Here is a 19892-nt window from a genome sequence, read left to right on the forward strand (position 1 = left end):
AGGAATCCCACAAATGTTAGGAGGATATCACCAAGTGTCCCCTGGACTCTAGCTCCAATAAACGTCTTAGTCTTAAATCAGAACTGCTTGAGGAGCAGTAAGGAGTGCCCTTTTGGGTAGAGCTCAAAGGCTAAGGATGCTGTCAGTGAAATGCATCTGAGGGAAACTGAAGGAAAAGAAGGCACCAGTGGGTGAAGAGTCCACTTAACCCCATGAAGTCAGCTGAACATCAGCCATATGTCCAGATGACCCCTTGAATGAGGAATTAAATGGCAATTGGACCTACGCCCTGCCCTGGGTGCCTTTTCATATGCGCAACTCTCCTTTGACTCTCAAGGGCAGGGTTTTTCCCCTGTTATATGCTGAGCCCAGGACACTGGGGAGTCTGAATAAATGCTCCATAATTACTGCGCATAATTTATTGCTGTGTTTTTTCTTCCTTTGTAAAGGCATGTCATAAGTTTAGCCATAATCAATCCAGATTTAAATTGAATGAACTCTGTCTTGGGAAAGGAACCATTTTATTGCTGTTAAAGCCCTGAAAATAACTGCAAGCAAAGCAGGAAGGATTACATAAATGGATTAAGAAGTGCAGCAATCATCCATTACAAGTGTCACCTTGAGAGAAATACTGACGCTGGCCTGTGCTTGTGGACAGAGCTGGTGCAGAGGGCCAAAGCTGCTGCATGTGATAACGGGAATATATTTTGTCCAACACCAAGAAGTAAAGAGGGGCTATTAGCAGAAAGGGGCTGTGACGTGTGGGAAGTCAGAGAGGGAGAGGAAGGAAGTAACAGTACTGAGTGTCTACTTTAGTTCAGCCCTCTGCTAGGCACCTTACACATATGACCACGTTTAGTTGCTCCCCATCCTTTTGAGGTGGGTATTACTTACCCAAAGTGAATAGTAAGTGGGAAAACCGGAATTGAAACCCTTCTCCCTTTTGCTCCAAAGCGTCTGCCACATCAAGCAGAATGGAGTGTGTGTGGTGGGGGACAGGTAGCCAACAGCTGAAGGAAGACTGACTTCCCTGGTGCTGTATCAGCTTTCCTGTGAAGGGTGTTATGTCAGGACTGGGGTGGTAAATGGCCACATCCTTATCCCTAGGATATATCGGAGGCAAATGACAGCATGGCTTCCCTGCAGGAATTTAGCTAAACCTCAAAGTGCCCTCAACAAACCAAGATAAGCCACGTATGCCTTACTGGCCTTGAAACAAAACTCTTCACCTCATAAAATTGTTTTACTGACTAGCACTGGTGACTTCCGTTTCCTACCCGCCGTGAAGAGATTTACAATGCTGTCAAGTTTTATGCATCAATTCACCGACGTGACTAAGAACTGGGGCCCAGTGTGACTGCTGTAGAATTCAGCTGCCCTGCTTTTCAGGGGACTGAAACCACCGAGGCACTCAATTTAGAACTAGAACTAAAAGGTTCTTCTGACTGGATGCAAATAACTTCAAAGCACGGCCGCAGACTTTCTGCAGGGGATATTGAGTTTCCAGTCAAAGAAGACTGATGAGGCAGGGCAGCAGAGCAGGGAGCCAGACAGGGGGCTGAGCAGCAATTAAAGCTTCCAGCACTCACGTGCTCCGGTAGGAAGGGGGGGCTCTGGTGTGAGCCTTCTGGGGGGGAGGCAGGACAAGCACTACAAACCCAGGGACAGGGGCTGCCCTTTCCATTCCTGCTTCCATTTCCATAATGGAACGTTATAGGGCAGCAAGGATGTTCCGACTTCAATTCAAAGGCCCATGAATTTCAGCTAATTTTCCTTATTTTTCCCCAGGTGTACATAAAGTTACAATCCTTCTTTCACTGTCCTTTTGAATTTGAGTCTTGTCTTTTCATGAATCTTTGACCTCAGTTAAATTTTGGGGGCCCTGCCCTGAATCTGCTAGAAAGGCTGAGAAGGCTCCACCATACTCAAAGGCTTCCTCCGGCCATGTTTATCCAATGTGGGGCACTGCACAGCGCAGTGGGGAGCACCCTCCTTTCTGCAGCCCCAGTTTCAAAGTGCAAGCCAGTCAGAGGTTCCTGGGCTGGGAGAAGAGTTCTGGGATCTGAGCACTGGAGCGGGAATGCATAAATCAGTGGTATATTGGTGAATGCACACCCTTGTTCAGTTTCTAATATAGAAAGGCTTCGGTGTGGGAGGATGGAGAGTCAGCTGGGCCTTTTTGATCCTGGCCATTTATATTCCTGAGTATCGGTCAATGAAAAATGTTCTTCACATATATGATTGTATGACATCCTCATAAATACTATGAATTATACAATTACTACCTTTACTTTTATGGTTGAGGAAATACCGCCTTTAAGAGGTTAAAAAAAAAAACTTGTCTACAGTGAGTGATAGAGCCAGAGTTCGAATCCAGGCTTTTTCATGCCTCTTGCACTCAGGAGCCCAGTCTGAAGATTTGAAGGAGGGTGCAAAGAGCAGCTTCCATGAGCCATGCTGGAGCCTTCTAACTTGAGGACCATTCACTGTCCAAATGACCTGGCTTCCCAGGTGTGTTGATAGGCACTGACCTGTCATTTCCAAGATGTTGTCAATTACATATACCCAAGCATGTGATCCTGTGCACACACATTCATCTGCCAGATTCTACTGGAAAAGTACACCATGTTCTGGCTAATGACCAGGCAATAGCATAGATAGCCTGCTTTTTTCTGTCGTATTGAGCAATATAACCAGTTCCATCTTTTTCACCTGAACTGAGGGGATTTTTGTCAATTCACGATCTTCATTTTGTCCTCATTTCTCCCTTAAGTCCTTCTTGACCTTCTACCTGTAGTCTTTGTCATAAAAAGCATTCAAAGGCCCATGTAAAGAGCTGGATAGATTGATAGCCAAGATCTGTCTTCAGAGGGAACAAATGCTAGAATCCTAGAGATTCTTTCTAATTGACAGATAAAGCCAATATTAGACTTCACGTGCTTGGCAAGCACGGCATGGGTGGTGATGAGCTCATGATAAAATTTTAAAAGTCTTTTCTAAACTGATCATTTCGATTTTTTTATAAATACAAAAATTCATTGTGAAATAAAATAATGTCCTCACTTTGAATGTAGGAAAACATTTTTTTCCCCTCTCCATGCATGTTTAATCCACTGCTTGTTTTGTTCAACTAGACGATGGTCAGTCTCTGGGTGTCAAGTTTATTGGTTGGCTTTCACTGTGCTGGCCTTTCATCAGTTTTTATTCTGTTATGTGAGTCACCAGCCTTTTTTCTCTCCATCTTCCTGAGTCTGCTAGAGTCTCCAATTAAACTCCCACATGTTCTTAGAGATAGCCAGTAACCATTTTATAACAACCAAATCAAGCCTTTACAGTGCTAAAATGCTTTATAAACTCTTTTAGCAGGCACACACTAGCAGCCTATATATTTGTGCACATTTAGCACATGGTGACAGAATGAGGAGAGCAAGTGCTTGAAGTAGGGCTATGCCTTTTTTAACACCATGCTTTTGTCATTCTATTTTATCTTCTCTAGCATCTCAGTCCGCTACATCATTTTAATCTTCTGGGGCCCAAATCAAAAGACATATTCACTCTACATGTCCCCTGACCCCTTTACTATATACTCACTACACATCCTCTGCCTTCTACTAGGCTGCTTACTATGGAGATCTTGCTTTATCATTTTCTTTCTTTCTTTTTTTTGGTGAGGAAGATTCGCCCTTAGCTAATATCTGGTGCCAATCCTCCTCCTTTTTCACTTGAGGAAGATCAGCCCTGAGCTAACATCTGTGCCCATCTTCCTCTATTTTTTATACGTGGGATGCCTCCACAGCATGGGTGATAAGTGGAGTAGGTCTGCACCTGGGATCTGAACCCATGAACCCAGGCTGCTGAAGCAGAGCATGCGGAACTTTAACCACTCAGCCATCGGGCTGGGCCCTCATTTTCTTTATTTAGGTGCTTCTCTTCCACTAAACTGTAAGGTTCTTGGAAGCAGAAAGTTAATCATCTCTTTATCCCTCCTTTCCTAGTGCTTTCCTCCCAGTGGAAGGACCAAATGCAGGTCATTTAAGCCCACCTCTTCTAAAACAATTTGGTGTCAACAACTAGAAGCAGAGTATTGCTGGGGCTGGCCCCATGGCCTAGTGGTTAAGTTCGTGTGCTCCACTTCAGCAGCCCAGGGTTTCACTGGTTCAGATCCTGGGCGCAGAGATGGCACCGCTCGTCAGGCCATGCTGAGACAGTGTCCCACATGCCATAACTAGAAGGCCCACAACTAAAATATACAACTATGCACTGGGGGGATTTGGGGAGAAAAAGCAGAAAAAAGAAAAAAGATTGGCACCTGTTGTTAGCTCAGGTGCCAATCTTAAAAAAAAAAAAAAAAAGCAGAGTATTGCTGAAACGAGCATGACATCTTTGTAGTCTAAGCATAAATGCCGTTTTAGAGTATTTGAAATAACTAATTAAATCCACTAAAAAACAACTTAAGTCACTACGGCACTCCCTGGATGAGTGTTTCCGATTTAAAAAAAATATCTTTTGTGACTCTGAATGGATACCCATAAACTTAAAGTCAAGATTAGAAAAAGTTTAGGCCATTTATTTCCCTACTAATCAATTCAGATTTTCTTTGCAAGGAATAGGTAATCAATAACCACTATCTGAATGAATCAAACTACTGATGGTGTTAGGTTAGAATTGAGAAACTAGAGTTCTGGAACCAGCTCTACCAAGGATGAACTATGATGCATGAAGATGACTGGCACTAAGACCCATGGAATCTAGAAGCAGTGCCACACAGGGTAGAGGACGGCATCAAGAAGGCTGGCCGTCCAATATACGTCTCAAGGTGCTCAGGAATACGTCCTTTGCCAAATGGGGAATAGTGCCACAATCTGTTACGTAAAGTGCTAAACATTTGACTTGGATGTTACAACACTACATTTATGATGTTTTGGGTGGGGGTGGGAGGAAAGGGAAATAGATGAATAATTGTAGTATTTTTTATACCAAGCAACTAGGGGCTCTCAGCCTTTTCCAAGGTTCATAAATTCTCCAGGAGGAGTCTGTTCGTCTTTATGGACATTACAACCTCACCGTGATTTTCAGATTCCCTCTTCTATAAATCAGCACATAATTGTGAAAACTGTTTTCACATTTCAACCCCAATTTGGTAGTGCAAATAAATCTGGAAAGAAAAATTGTTTTATAACTTTTAATAAGGGAACATCGGGATATTTTAAATTTAAAATCGTGAATTTCATGACTCCATTTGCTGATTTAATTTCTAAAGAATGGAAACATTTACCACTTATATTTATGAAAATTAACCTAAATCACAGCAAAACGTTCCCAATCAGATAACTCCTAATTTTCAAGGTTTAAAAACATTGTTAAGCAATAAGTAAATGGAAGTTTATTGGGTACCGATCATGTACCTGGTACTGTATGAAATGCTTTCACAAACTCAAGTCTCATTGAATTCTCATAATAAACCCTCACCTTAGAACTACTATTCCCATTTAATAGATGTAGAAACTGAGATGCAGAGGAACTAAGTGACTTGCCTAAAGTCACCAGACATATAGCAAGCATTTGACAACTATATGCCACAAAATGAATGGATAAGTGTGTGAATATCTGCAAGGCACTGAATTAGGCATGAAAGCAGCTGAGGGCACCATAAGGCAATTCTCTAATTCTAGGAACTCATCACCTGGGAGAACGTATGAAGTAGACCTATGAAATGAAGAATAGGAAAACAAGTTAGGAGATGAATAAGAGTCAAGGAGCTCTCTTTCATTTACTAGTCTCTCTTTCATTTACTAGACTATGAGTCTCTGGGCTTTATACACCACTGAGATCCCCATAGCATGGGCTTTGCAGCCAACAAACTCAAGTGCATATCATGGCTCTAAACTTTGTAGCTGCCACAAAACCTTTCTGAATTTATTTCTTTTACTACATAAAATGGGAACGAGAGTACCCTCCTGCCAGGAAATTTATTAAAATTGAATGAGTTAAACGTGTTTGAAGCACAGGTCCAAATCCCAGTTCTCAGTAGTTATGTCCCACATTATTGTTGAAATGAGTAAAACAGACCAATGAGGTAAGGTTAAGAACAGAATCACCCAAACAGCTAAGATTCTGCAAATGGCGATCCCTAAGGAAAGGAAGGTCATGCCCACCTTGATCTACATGTCAGAAGGCAACGATTGTGTGTGTTCAGTTTAATTTCATGGGACTTAGCACAGTCCTTTCAAGTAAAGACATTAATGAGCCAGATCTCCCAGCACCAGCAGTTTCGGCATGAGCACATACATGCTCTAGGAAGGCTGTGGTGTCTCCTTAAGTCCATTGAGGTACTGAGAAAAAGGATGCTGCAGGGGTTCCCCAGTGCTTCTCAGAAAATGTGGGCACATGAACCACAAGGCAAACCCATTCATCTTTAACAAGAGTGACTATGATGGAAAAGGCACATTTGTTCACCCTGACACTAGAAGTTACCTATGGTTTTCCACTGACAGCTGGATTTTTCCAGTCAATTTGCATTTGAATCACATGCCCAGATGGGAAAAAGAACTGTGATGATGAAAGTGAGATTAGGATATCCACAAAGGTGGACAACCCCAAGTAGGAGAAAAGCAGAAGCTGCACTGGCACTAGGAGGAAAGGGTCCTTGTCCCTGTGCTGTGATTTTCTTCAAACGTTTTATGTTTGTGCCCTTGTAGAAACATACAACACAATAAACAACCATATGGTTTTTATTAATGCTTTCTGGCACACTGAGTGGGGAATCTAGATACTTACAAATCATACGGGTCATAAACAGTGGCTACAGTCTCAAAAAAAAAAAACTTTGCAAAGGAAACATCCAACAAGCAAAATGGTGCCAGAAAGTTTCTGGGTAAATAGTATCATAGAAAAGTTTAGTATTTGGCGATTATTTTGTAAACTTTTAATGAGTGTACTGATTATACAGATACTTAAATCTGACAATATTTGGATCCTCTGTAGGAGGCTCTCAGATCACTGATGATTATCCTAGTGCCTTACAGGGAAGAGAGCAGAGAAGTTCACAGAAATATCTTGGTTCGGTGCTGACTTTTGTATTCAAGTTATAATAATAGCTAGCATTTATTGAGGGCCCACTAGGTATTAGATCCGATTCTATTATGAATCCTAACACAACATGGCAAAGTGGTTATAATTACACCATTTTACAAAATGCAGAAGACAGAGGGTCCTGGGTCTATACATAACATCTCCAAGGCCACTAGTCTTAGGATTTGAATTAGCATTTTATTACAAGTTTTCTTGACTCCAAAATCCATGCTCTTCCCACTGCAGCATTCTTTCTTTTGCTCTATTTCTATCAAATTCGTGGTAAACAATTTTAATATTGATAAAGAAAGCTTTTACTTGGTGCATACCACACACACAGTTCAGGAAACTCAGTGAAGCTAACCCTCATTCAACATTAGAAATTAGAAAAATAATATATTTTGATTAGTGTCCCCAGTACCTCTGTTTGTTTAATTTACAGATAGGTAGTTACAGAGGGATGATATCTTAAGACTGACTTATTTGATTCATCACTAGTGTCAGAAAAGGACTTCTTGCAAATTCTTACCTAGATATCAAATAGGCAGACACAGAAAGTTGCAAGCATTCAACTCATGCTGACTTTTGCTGGTTTCTAAAATACGTCCATATCTTAATAACTCTGAAATTATTTCCAACCTTCTAAATCACTTTTGAAAGAGCAAAACTTGCATCTTCCTGGTTAGCATGCAGGGGCATGACAAAGAAATACCTATAAATGACTAATTTAAAAATAAAAGGTATTCTGATCTAAGAGAATTCAGAACCAATTCAAACATTTTGATACAAAACATATTTATTTCATTTAATCCTCAGTTTCTTATGCCAGTTATTTACCTACAAATAGTTTGCAAATTAAAGAGCCAAGTGTTTTAATTCTTAGAGAAAAATAACGTCATCTAAGAAATCATGTAATTGGTATTAGAGCCACGGAAATGGGTTGGTAACTGTCTCAAAGTTACAACATCTAACCATTTAGAGTCTGCAAAAATCATGTATTTCAAACCTGGTCATTTGGAATCAATTTAATATCAACATATTTGCTCCACTCAATATTAAAATACTGATTTTTTAAAAGCAGGGTACATGTCAATTTTGGCATGGGCATCAAAAAATGGCAACTCTTTGGGGAAGAATGTATTTTTATTAAGCATAATGGAAGTTCAAAACTATCAATTTGGAGTGCCCCAACAATTATATCCATATTTTTATCACAACACAAACTGAGAAAACAGGCTTCCCCCTTGCTATTATGTGTTGGATTTTTCTATGCTAAATACACTATCATTCTGGAAAGTCAAGTTCTCCTGGAATAAGCAAAAGAACAGATCTCACTTACATTGTTAATCACCATAAATCATCTCTCAATTAATGCCCAGTCTAGTTGAGCTCAAGACCAATCATTCCTTAATTTAGAGATGTCATATTTCATGCTATGAACTTGAATGAATATATACTGCCCCTAAGTTCAAAGGTATGTGTTTTAAAGGAATCACAGTATAGTTTCAGTTAAACTACAGTGGTCATGCAATGATGCAGAGGGTAATTATATGGCTTGTAGAGCATCTGTATAATTATTTACCTAATTATGTGCAAATTTGCTATATCGTTAGCATGTTCTTCAGAAGAAGTAAATGCAACTTGAACTTGAAACAACTTTTTTTTTTAACTTTTGGGCAGCTTTGAGGTTGAAAGCATGAGGTTGAAATTATTGGCAAAAATTGGGTTTTGGAACTATAGTTATCTACAGATTTCAACTATCCATGCTACCCTTTTATCCATTACCCCTTAGGAAACTGAAAGTTGGATGTATTAACTTGTTACATTATCTTCAGTCCAGAAGCTTTTACAGACAAGTTTGAGCTTATCTATTACTTGTGAATTCTTAAAAAGTAGACCTTAAGTGCTGAAGTTCTGGCCTCAGTACTTGGCAACGTTGTCTGTCTCTTTTCTCTCGCTCTTCTCCCCCAAACTTATACTGTCCTCATGCTTCCCATTTTCAACTCTTTTCTTAAACAGAACTAAAAACTCACTGTCACCTGTTCTCCCCTCAAATAAACAGCAGAAGCAAAGCACAGAATGTAATTTTAAATATTAACTGTGTCTATTTCGTTACATAAATTCTTCACCCCGTGCAAACACACTGGGTGTTTTAAGTTTATAAACCTCTGTGTTTTGCATATTCACATTCAGGGTCATCTCAGAAACTTGCTCTTTGGTAAAAAGAAAACAAAAAACACACAAAAAAAACCCACTTTTGATCAGTCTGGGGAAATCAGAAGAATGGATGTTCAACAGATACTCATAAATGATGTTTGTCTCTGCACAACATCATTAAAAATTATTATACATACTGATAATAGGAAACTTTTTAGGGATCCTATAAAGCTCATGTTTTATTTAACACCCAGTGGACCTCCATTCTCTATAACTATCTTTCTGTTTTTAGTCTTTATTCACTGCTCCCTTTCTGATACATCAGGATACTAACCATGAATTTGTATTAAGTTCTAAAAGCTGAAAATACAGCTGAAATATTAAACCTGACTCCCTTTGCTTTTGTGATACACACAGGTGGCCCAGCATCAGTGGAACGATAAACAATTAAATCAGCACATTTATACAAGTGCGGAGACAGTGGTGAACTGCCAGTATTAAACGAAACGGTACAGATCTGCCTTAGGACCATTTTAAACAAGAGATTAAGAAATGGAACCTAAGCCAACAGGGGAGAGAAATGTTTCCTCTGTCAGAAATAAGTAGAATGTTGCCTTGAATGCTCCTGCAAGGTTATTTCAGTAACCAAAGGCATTCTTAATAAAGCTACACTCCTTAGTCTGTGAGGTGGGTTTCTGTAAACTTTAGAAATATACTAATGCTGAAATATTAACGTCTTCGATTCCACCAACATTAACTGAGCAGCTAAAATGTGTCAGACACTGTGCCAAGCGCTGCAGATATTGGATGAACTATGTCTAAACAGTGCCTCTCAACCCTGGCTGCCTCTACGGATCGATCTCAATCTCCCAGGAGCCATAAAATGTTATCAATACCCCAGCCTCACCCTCTGAGATTCTGAGCCAGTGTATCTGGGATAGGACTAGGCATCTGTAGTTTTTTAAAGCTCTCCAGGTGATTAAATATTCAGCCAGAGTTGAGACCTTTAGGTCGTAGGATCTCATATTCCCTTAAAGAAAACGAAAATACAATAATGATGCAGTAGTAGGACAAAAAAATGCTGTGGTGTCCCAAGTACTCTGAACTTTGTCTAGGGTGGTGGGCTTCACTGGGAAAGAACAAGGAATAAGGAAGCCTTCACCAAGGAAGAGATGCAAACATATTTCAGAATTCTAGGTAGCTATAAGTAGCTAACATTTCTTGAACAAGTACTATGTGCCAGGTGCTTTTGATGGCACCACTAACAATTCCCGGAAGTAGGTGTTACCACACACACATTGCCAATGAGGAAACTGAGGCTCAGGAAGGATCAGTGATGTGCTAAAAAATCACAAAACTTGTAAGTGGCAGCGTTAGGATTTGAACCCAGACATCCTGCCTCCAACTCCACACAATTTCTGGGAGGGAAAAAAAGTAATGAATTTAGGTGATTTTTAAATTTTAATATTTCCAAAAAACAAATGCCTAGTGCCTGCACCCTGCACCTTGAATAGCTGTAGTGGTTAAGATACTTGAAGACAGAATCAGACTTTGCCATTTCTTTGTGAAACACGATTTTTACTATTTTTTGGGGGGGTTTTCAAAACATGGTGAATATTTTACTTTCCTTTAAGTTGACCTAGTAGAGATCCAAAGACAGCAATGCCTTACAGAACAGCAATTTCTTCTTTGAGTTGAATCCAATCTGAGCCCTGGCGAGATTCAGTTGGAGAGTTACAGTGATCTCCATATGGCATATCTCCATAATGTCAGGGCCACCAGGGACTCTTGTCTTCCCTTAGCTGTGCGTTTTAAGTATATAAGATTATGACCTAAGCCATAAGCAGTAGATGTAGACAGTCATTAATTAATTAGTCATTTTGGCCCAAATGTCCTAACAGGTTGTGCTGACTGACACAGACACTATCTATGAAGCAGTCCAGGTTCACAGTTCTTAAGAGTACCCATGATATTACAAACTATAGGAAACAAGCTGTATTTTAGCTAAATACCTTCACATTTATGATGCAAGCCAGCCTTACAAGACTTTTAGAGAGAATTTTAATAATAACAAATCTTATCAAATAAAGCAAAGACATAGCAGACTAGAAATTACAATTTTATTCAATAAGAGGTAATTACATGTTATTTCTCTATTAATTTGAGTTAGACATTCAAATAAACATTCTCATCCTAAGATTATATCACTCTGATATAGGACTAGGATATTTATTTTTTAAGAGTTTAAGCATCACCGTTTTAATTTATGATGTTTTCTCAGCTGAAGAAACCCTTGTCCGACTTATTACAGATGCATCCAGCAGTCAGCTAATCTCAAAGGATGACCTTGGAAAACCGACAGCCTAGAAACTGCATGCCCCCGGCACAATGCAGAAAGTTACAAGTTCAGAGGAAGAGGCAAAGACTTGTAACGCCGGGAGGTGAGAGGGAAGAAGCAACCTTTCTTTGTGTACACACACACACACACACACACAAATCAAACACCTGAATGGTCCTCTCTTCCCTTCTCATTATACTTTCCAGAATGTTCCAATTGGATGTGTGCCCTCACACAGCTCCAAACTATCCCAAACTTCTTTGCTTCTTCCTTGGGGCATCTACATGCTATGAACCACTCAGGGCACCAAGCACGTAGTAGGTCCTCATAAAAAATTTGTAGAATGGACATTGAATGAGTACAGTTGAAATCATCCAACGAGTTTTGATGACTGCTTTACTAGGAATTGCAATTTACTAGGATGATTGCAATACTAGTCAGTATTGTCTCCTGCCAATACTGACTGAGTCTTGGCTAAGTCAACATCATACCTATCAGAGAGGCACAGTAGACCATTACACATCTTTGCCATTGGAGGCAAGAGACCATGATTCTCATTTCCTCTCCACTAATAACTAGCCATGCAACTGTTGGCAAATTATTTGCCTCCTCTGATTTTGGCTGCCTCCACTGTGTACAGTGGGGTTAAATCATGCCTTACTTGCCAAGAAGCACAAAGCTGGTCCAGATGATTTTATAAGGTCTTTCCCAGCTCCAAACTATAAGAGATCTTTGACTAAATCAAACCTTTCTTAGTCCCATACAAACAGCTCAGCTTGGGCAAAACACAGAACTTCATTTGAAGGTGCTGTGAAACAGATATGTGATAAGGGACTGAACGTAATCATTTGAGTTAAGTGAATTAAATATATTGCATTGCTAATCCTGACTTATTATTACTATTAATACTCCTATCTGCTTATGTAGAATCTCCAAGGCTCTATTTCTTACCTTTAGACTTCCTGTCATGGTACGACCTGCCTCGATAATGAGGGGTGTCCAAATACAAATTCTCAAGATCTTCTTGCCATGATTCGGGATTGAAGTGCTTGAGCAGATCTTCCACAGTATCAAATTCTGCAATTGTCTTGTCCAGAGCATCCGCAGTGAGAGTGGGATCCGTTACTGATGGAGAGTGATAGGACACCCCCTAAGATAGTGACATACAGCTCAGTGTACTCAGAAAAAGTCCATGGCTACAAAATACAACTATATGGAAGGAATATGAGCAGGCTTCTGATTATGAGACATCATATAGATAAATATCATGCTAAAGTACTCTGCTATAGTCTTGCCATCTTCCTAAATAAGAGCAATTAATTGGTAAATGATAGTCATTCACTTTTTTGAAAATCAAAAACAGGCAGATAATAAAACTTTCACTTCATATGAATTATAATCATTAAAAAAGACACAGGGAAATATTAAAATTAAGTCATCCAATTTCTTGGTTCAAGGTCTCAAATCACCCATATCTATATCAACAAATAATGGTGAGCATTTAAATTCTGAACTCCTTCCAAGCAAGTTTTGCATAACCCATTCCATTCTCCCATGTTTAGCCTCCATGTCCCCTCTTTATAGGTCACTTAGCATTGCAGGTGTTGTGTGAGCAATGTTTGAATCTGCTCTGGAGACATTTTGGTAACATTTGGCACTTTAACCAGCTTATTTACTGTCAACAAGATTAATTAGGCATGAAACTGGCTCTCTTAAGAGTGGAAGATTCACATGGGAAGCACATTGGTTTTTAAAAAGTGCTGTAGCTTGCTAGTGATCCCAGTTGCCATCAAAACATTCTCAGGAATACTCTTTAAATGGGGACTGCAATGTCACTGAAAGTCTGGAAGGGATTATATATTTTGCCATGGAATATATTCTCACATAAGCTTCCAAGCACTTACTTCACTAACCTTGGTACAATCTAGAGGTAAATGAGCCAAGATTCAAACATCTCTGTGAAAATTCATGACCCATTAATAAGGAAATAGAGAGCACACAGTCTCCAATGATTTCTAAATGTCTTTAAAGAAACTGCGAAATAAATAAGATTCCCCTAAGGGCAAATATCTCCTACCACGATGGGAAAATGGAAATTAATGAAAACTTGCGATCCTGCAACTTAACTGCAGTATCCTCTTGACAAACAATATACCCTATAGAGTAGCAGACAGCAAAGCCCACATTTATATTCTCACTCTCAAGTAATGTTTTCTCTTTTTAACCAATCAAGGTCCAAAGGTCCATAAGTGATTCGATGATCACTTGTTCTCACAGAAATGGTCCTCTTTAGCAAAACTGAGTGCGTGAAAGCATTAACCTACCATTGGTGTCATTGAGGAGCAGTTTTCAAATATGCACTGTAGGGGAAGGGGAGTTGGGGTAAGATGGCATTTGGAGAGGAGGGTGGAAGATATGAGATAGATTGGTGAAGGTGTCAGGCCAGCTCTTTACCCTAGGGGTGTGTGTGTGTGGGGCACGGGTCTCTGTGTGTGTGTGTAGTTGATGTAAACTGAACCCTGATTCAAGCACATCCTTTCTGTCTTTCACATCACTGTTGGCATCAAATGCTGGAGAAGGATAATATTATAATTCAGTATCAAAATTCCAAATTCCTGGGGCCGGCCCCGTGGCCGAGCGGTTAAGTTCGTGCACTGCTGTGGCGGCCCAGGGTTTCTCCGGTTTGGATCCTGGGCGCGGACATGGCACCGTTCGTCGGGCCACGTTGTGGTGGCATCCCACATGCCACAACTAGAAGGACCTGCAACTAAGATATACAACTATGTATCGGGGGGATTTGGGGAGATAAAACAGAAAAAACAAAAAGATTGGCCACAGTTGTTAGCTCAGCTGCCAATCTTAAAAAAAAAAAAAACCAGTATCAAAAAAAAATTCCAAATTCCCATTCAACTTTGTATTCTCTGGATAACATACAGTCTACTTGGCTGATACTCACCAGAGGATTTACAGTTAGCCTTGTATCACAATAATGTGGGTCTAAGATCCAAAGAATCAAAATGAGCTGGCCAAAGTTAGGTGCATGGCAGCGTATAATAGCTTTGAAATAAAATGCTTCCCTCTTTTTTGAAACAGAAGTGGGGACATCAATCAAGCCATTCCCACACAAGTGAAAGCTCCTTACAATGGCTCTGGGGAACTCCTGGCAAAGAGTTTCCTGGGGTTGCTCTTAATGGTATCTAGAGTGTACTGTAGACCCAGACATCAATCTCTTTAACAGAAAACTGTGGAAGAGCTCTTAGTCCCTGAGGGGGAGGGGGAAATCTAACCTCTTCTTAAATTAGTCTGAAGAGCAAATCCAAACCATAGGTAAAATGTAAAACTGTCTTTACATATGAGCTTTACTGCTCTTTTCAAGTTTTGACTCAGAGCAGTTGACAGAAACACCAACGATGGTTAGGAAAATATTTATGAGTGACTAGGCGACCTAAGAAATCCATGAGATCATTTTTGCTTCCTAGGTAATGATTTAAAAATTATTTTTGAGAGAAAGAATTAACTGGGTGTGCCTCTTTCAACTGCACTATAAATTTGATCTCCTTCAGCTTTTGTTTTACATTTATAAAAATCAATTCCAAAGCTAACTGACTTACCTTAAAATGGTAACAATTTGTAAAAAATGTTCTGAAAACTGTACAGTGTCTTCAACAAAAACAAAGTATGATTTATACAGAAGTTAATGGTAGGTCCAAGGGCCCTTGCTCTTACTTCAGAAGGTTCTTGAAAAATGGAATGCTGAGGAAAGACGCTGAGCCTCCCTGGTTTTCCTAGAGGATTAAGCAGAACCTAGACTTGGAACACAACCCAGAAGAATTTCCAGTGGATATGGACCTAGTGCTGTGCTTAAGCAGATACTCGAATGGATAGGACAATCCTTCTCTTAAGGAGGACCTGGATTATCTTGAATTAGCTAAGGGTCCTGTAAGCTGTAACTTCTAGATTTGGGGCAGGAATGATTAGACAACGCTGAGCTACCAATGCTGAGCTAGGTATAAGATGCTTGAGAAGCCAGGGAGCTCTTGACAGAATAGCACACTAGGTCCTAGTGGCAGCTGATGTCTACCTTGAATTGTCAGTCTTGGGCTGCTAACCATAGGCCTGCTGCCTAGCCTCCCAGCTCTGCAGCATCACCTGCCTGATTTTCATTTTCACCTGCCTGACAACGATTGCCTACACTTAGCTAGGTTCAGAGCATGCATTATGGACTGTCAAAAACAAACAAAACACTCCTAATTTCACCATTAGAGACCTCATTGAGCTCTTGATCAGATCATGTTGTTCTAGTCCAGCAGCCACACCAAGTGAATTAAATAGCCACAGAATCCATGGCTGAGGAAATCCTGCTTTTGAGGGAATTAAAAAAAAAATCCCCCAGAGAGCAAAAGATAGCATATTACTTTTAGAAAAAATAAATCAACTCTGACTCAGCCACATTGACTCACTTTAGAACCAAGGACAAGCTTTCTCCATGCTCTTGATCTTTTAATGAACAACTGCATTTATTATTTTGTATTTTATTGCTACATAAATGCTACCCGTAGGATTGGTGAAAACAAGGTCTTTCTTTCTGTACAAAGTAGATAAGTCGACAGAATACTGAGAAATGACTAAATTTGGAGAAGAAAATGGGGGCATGAACCATTTTACAGTTTCAGGGTGAGTTATATTTTATTTCCAAGTCAAATAGAATACATTCTTGGTTTGCAATTAAGTTATCTTACTGTAAACACTGGGATTTTTGACATCTGAAAAGATCCCTGAAAATGTAAAGGTTAATAGCTTCCCCTGGAATATTCAAAAAATTATTTCAAAATTCCCCACTTGAGCCTGGGCCATGGATCAGTTTGATACATTTGATACGTCTAGACAGTCCTTCTGTTGGAATGTTCTGCTTTAAAACCGATAAACACTTAAGTCATTGTCTATCCCATGTTCTTACAATGGGTACTGGCGTTTCCTGGAAGCCTGTGAAGGAGAGTAAAAAAGGGCGTCTGACATAGCCCACTGTAACCTGAATGAAATAGAACAATACATCATGCTTGAGATCTGGCTTTTGTCAAGCCATAGGTCCTTAATGCAGCTGAAGTCATTCTGGGGCTGACCTTAGCTACTCCATCAGTTTTTTCACTGGCAACAGAAAAATAAATTACTTACTGAGATAGAGCTTGTGACTGACTCCCAGTTGGTCTCTGAGGCTGCTGCGGGTTGGAAATCTTCCTAGAAGGCAAAGAAACATCCACGCAAGTTTGTCAAACCTCTGTTCAATCCATTTCATGTACCGTTTCAACCTTTTAGCCATCTGAATCTTCTTCCAACTAAGTGACAATAGGAAGAAGGGCTGCATTCCTGCTGAACAGGTCACCATTTAAATGTCTTAAGCACTTCTCCTCAAGCGCCCTTCTCATTCATGACATGGACAACTGTATTCCCCTTTACTTATAAGCACTGGTGAAATGGAAAATGTGCAGACAGAAGTTCAGATTATAACTTGGCTATCTACTGGCTGAGTGACCTCAGGCAATCTACTTAATCTCTCCAGTCCTTCTCTTCCTCATCTGAAAAAGGCTGGTATGGGATGCTTAAATTGCAGGATTGTTTTGAGAATTGAAGGCATTAATTGTGTAATTATAACCAGCTCTGAATAAAGTACTTAATAAAGAGTAATAATAATTATTACCAGTAATGATGTTTGTTTTGATCTAGATTCTGCTGTCATGTTCAATCCTGCCTGCTGAGGTAGGTTACAATATCAGTGCTCTTTTCAAAGATAAATTAACTGATAAAAGGCTATCCCTGACTCCATCATGAAATGTCAGTAAGGATGGCAGGGGGAAAAGCATGGCTGTGGGAGTGACAAAGTACTACCCACTTGAGGAAAGAAGGTAAAGGGCAGATCTGAGAAAGTTAGTTATGTCAGAGAGGCCTCAAAGGATATATGATAGCAAACGACCTCAGAGCAAGAAACTTCTCTTGAAAGGCAAACTTCTCTCCAATTTGTATGTGACTTCCATGTTAATTACTCTAGCACCGGTAAGATTAAAAAATATAATGGGAAGGAAAGCTGACTCTACCATTGTTCATGTCACAGTTGGTTTCTTGACCCTACCCAAATAAATCACCTTAGTTAATTTCTTTCAGCTTGAACAGGGAGTAGGAGGTATTTTAAGATGATGCTGAGAAAAATTCAGCCACTCAAATCTGACAGCTTCTTTACCCAAGTATACTTACTGAATGAGAGCTAAGTATCAGGTCTAAATTTCATTAACATTTTGAGGAGCTGGAAGTGCATTTGTTAATTGCACACGATGAAACTGGTTTTATATAAGGCTGCAAGTGCCCTGTGCCCTTATCTGTCCAGCCTCCAGCTCTGGCCCTCCCCAGGTGTCAAGGTCTCCTCTTCCTCCTCTAGGTAGAAGGAAACAGAGCAAGGGACTGAAGTAGAGATCCAGGGATGCTAAGGGGAAATATTCATGTGTTCACTCAACAAATAATTTATTGAAGCTCAAATTGAAAATTCAATTATCAGTCATTCACATTCTTGGGTGAATTTTCATCATCTTCAATGTGAGGTTTAGGTTTTTGTTTTTTCTTTAATAGGTAAACATTCACAAATGTCTGTGTTGAAGAAAATTTTGGTTGTTTACGAGGAGAGAACTAAGTCAAACGTGGGATTCAAGGAATGAATATCTATTAAAAATTGGCTAGACACCATTATTCTAATCTCAACCTCAGGGAAGACAGGAAGAAAGAAAATGTGGTCCCTGCACTTTGAAAGACAGAATATACATGAAAAAGACACTGAATTCCAATGGCAGAAGGATGTGTGCAAACAAATAAAGGCTGGCATTTATATGAGGCTTCATAAGCTGGTGAGCCGGTGAAATGAGGCAAGAGAGCCAACGGTTTCCCTATGTATTAAGAAACTGTTGGTGGGAGGTCATATACCAAGTAAGATAATGACATGAGCAATCCTCAGATCATAGATTTTCATTTTCACTTATTCATTCAATATCTGTTAATCTCAGACTATGTGATACATTCTAGGCTGAGGGTAGAATCACAAGGCAATAAGAAACTATCCCTGCCCTCAAGGAGTTCAAAATGTAAACATGTAAATAAACAGGTCAATAAACTCATGTGGGTGCTCTGATATTAGTCTAATCAGGACCCCATGGAAGGTAGTAGAAAATTCTACCTGCAGAGGAAGTGGGCTTGGAAACATTTCACATTAAGACGGTGACTCTTGAGATGAGTCTTGTAGACTCAGATAAGTGGATAAGTAAGTAGTGGTTATTTGCAAGAAAGGTAGAGTGGAAGACAGTCAAAGAGAGAGAGAGATCTAGACAACATGAGAAAAGTGCGTAGAAAAATGAGCAAGTTACTGGAGAAAGTTAAGGAGTCATGTTGGACATAGAGTGTTTGAGGTGCCTATGCAATATCCAGGTAGAGATGTGCAGGAAGCCATTTGCTATATGAGAATGAACCTAAGAGTCTTGAACTTGAGATACAGATTTGCGAATCATCAGCACAAAAATGGCTGACATATAATATTGTGTAATTAATTAAAGCAAATAACGGATTATGTTGATCATGTGTGAAAATCAGAAGAGTGGCAATCTTAAAATCTTGGAACTGGAAAGAATTTTAGGATTATCTAATCCAACCTCTTCATTTTAATGATTAGAAAACCAATTCTCAGAGAGATAAATGGTGTGCTCCATATCATGTCGCCATCTTTTGGTAAAGCTTGGACCATTAGAGCCCATTCCTAAGTACAAACTGTGCGTTCACCTTTCACATCATTAGAGCTGGCTTGGATAATTGTAAGCCTGAGGGGAAAAGATGAAACAGAGCACGAAAGAGGAGTCAATAGAAAAAGCAAGAAAGACATAAAGCAGAGTATTGGTGGAAGGTTCTATGTAAGTTTTGTAAGTAGTGTAAGATAGGGGTCCAGTTTCATTCTTTTGCATTTGAATATCTAGTTTTTCCAGATCAATTTATGGAAAAAGACTATCTAGTCCACTGTGTAGGCTACAGGATTCCAGTCAGAAACTTTAATAGGCACAAATGATAAAGGATTTCAGTAAGTCCTAAATAAAATGTGAATTTGTCTTCTCTTAGTAACATGAATATTAGACATTTAAAAGAAACCAACCTTTTACGTTATTTCAAAAGTTTGCCATTATTCATAAAAGACCTTCAAAATGAGCTTACAAAAGGAAGAATATCCCTTCCAAAAATAAAACACAGAACCTCCAAATTTTATCCCTGAAAGGAGAATCTCAGCATGGGAAGGAAATCTATCCTC

The 19892-nt window shown here is 39.6% G+C and overlaps 1 protein-coding gene across 2 annotated transcripts in view; it reads right to left on the reverse strand.

Moving 5' to 3' along the window:
* PDGFD (platelet derived growth factor D) overlaps positions 1-19892 on the reverse strand; it is a 214922-nt gene that overhangs the window by 13365 nt on the left and 181665 nt on the right. For both annotated transcript variants that reach the window (XM_046638132.1, XM_046638131.1), the window contains exons 4-5: positions 16739-16801; positions 12518-12716 (exon numbers count right to left, since the gene is read on the reverse strand). In XM_046638132.1, the coding sequence (XP_046494088.1) occupies positions 12518-12716; positions 16739-16801 (262 nt within the window). The remainder of the gene's footprint in view (positions 1-12517; positions 12717-16738; positions 16802-19892) is intronic.

Source organism: Equus quagga, chromosome 14, assembly GCF_021613505.1.
Source record: "Equus quagga isolate Etosha38 chromosome 14, UCLA_HA_Equagga_1.0, whole genome shotgun sequence".
Classification (NCBI taxonomy): Eukaryota; Metazoa; Chordata; class Mammalia; order Perissodactyla; family Equidae; genus Equus; species Equus quagga.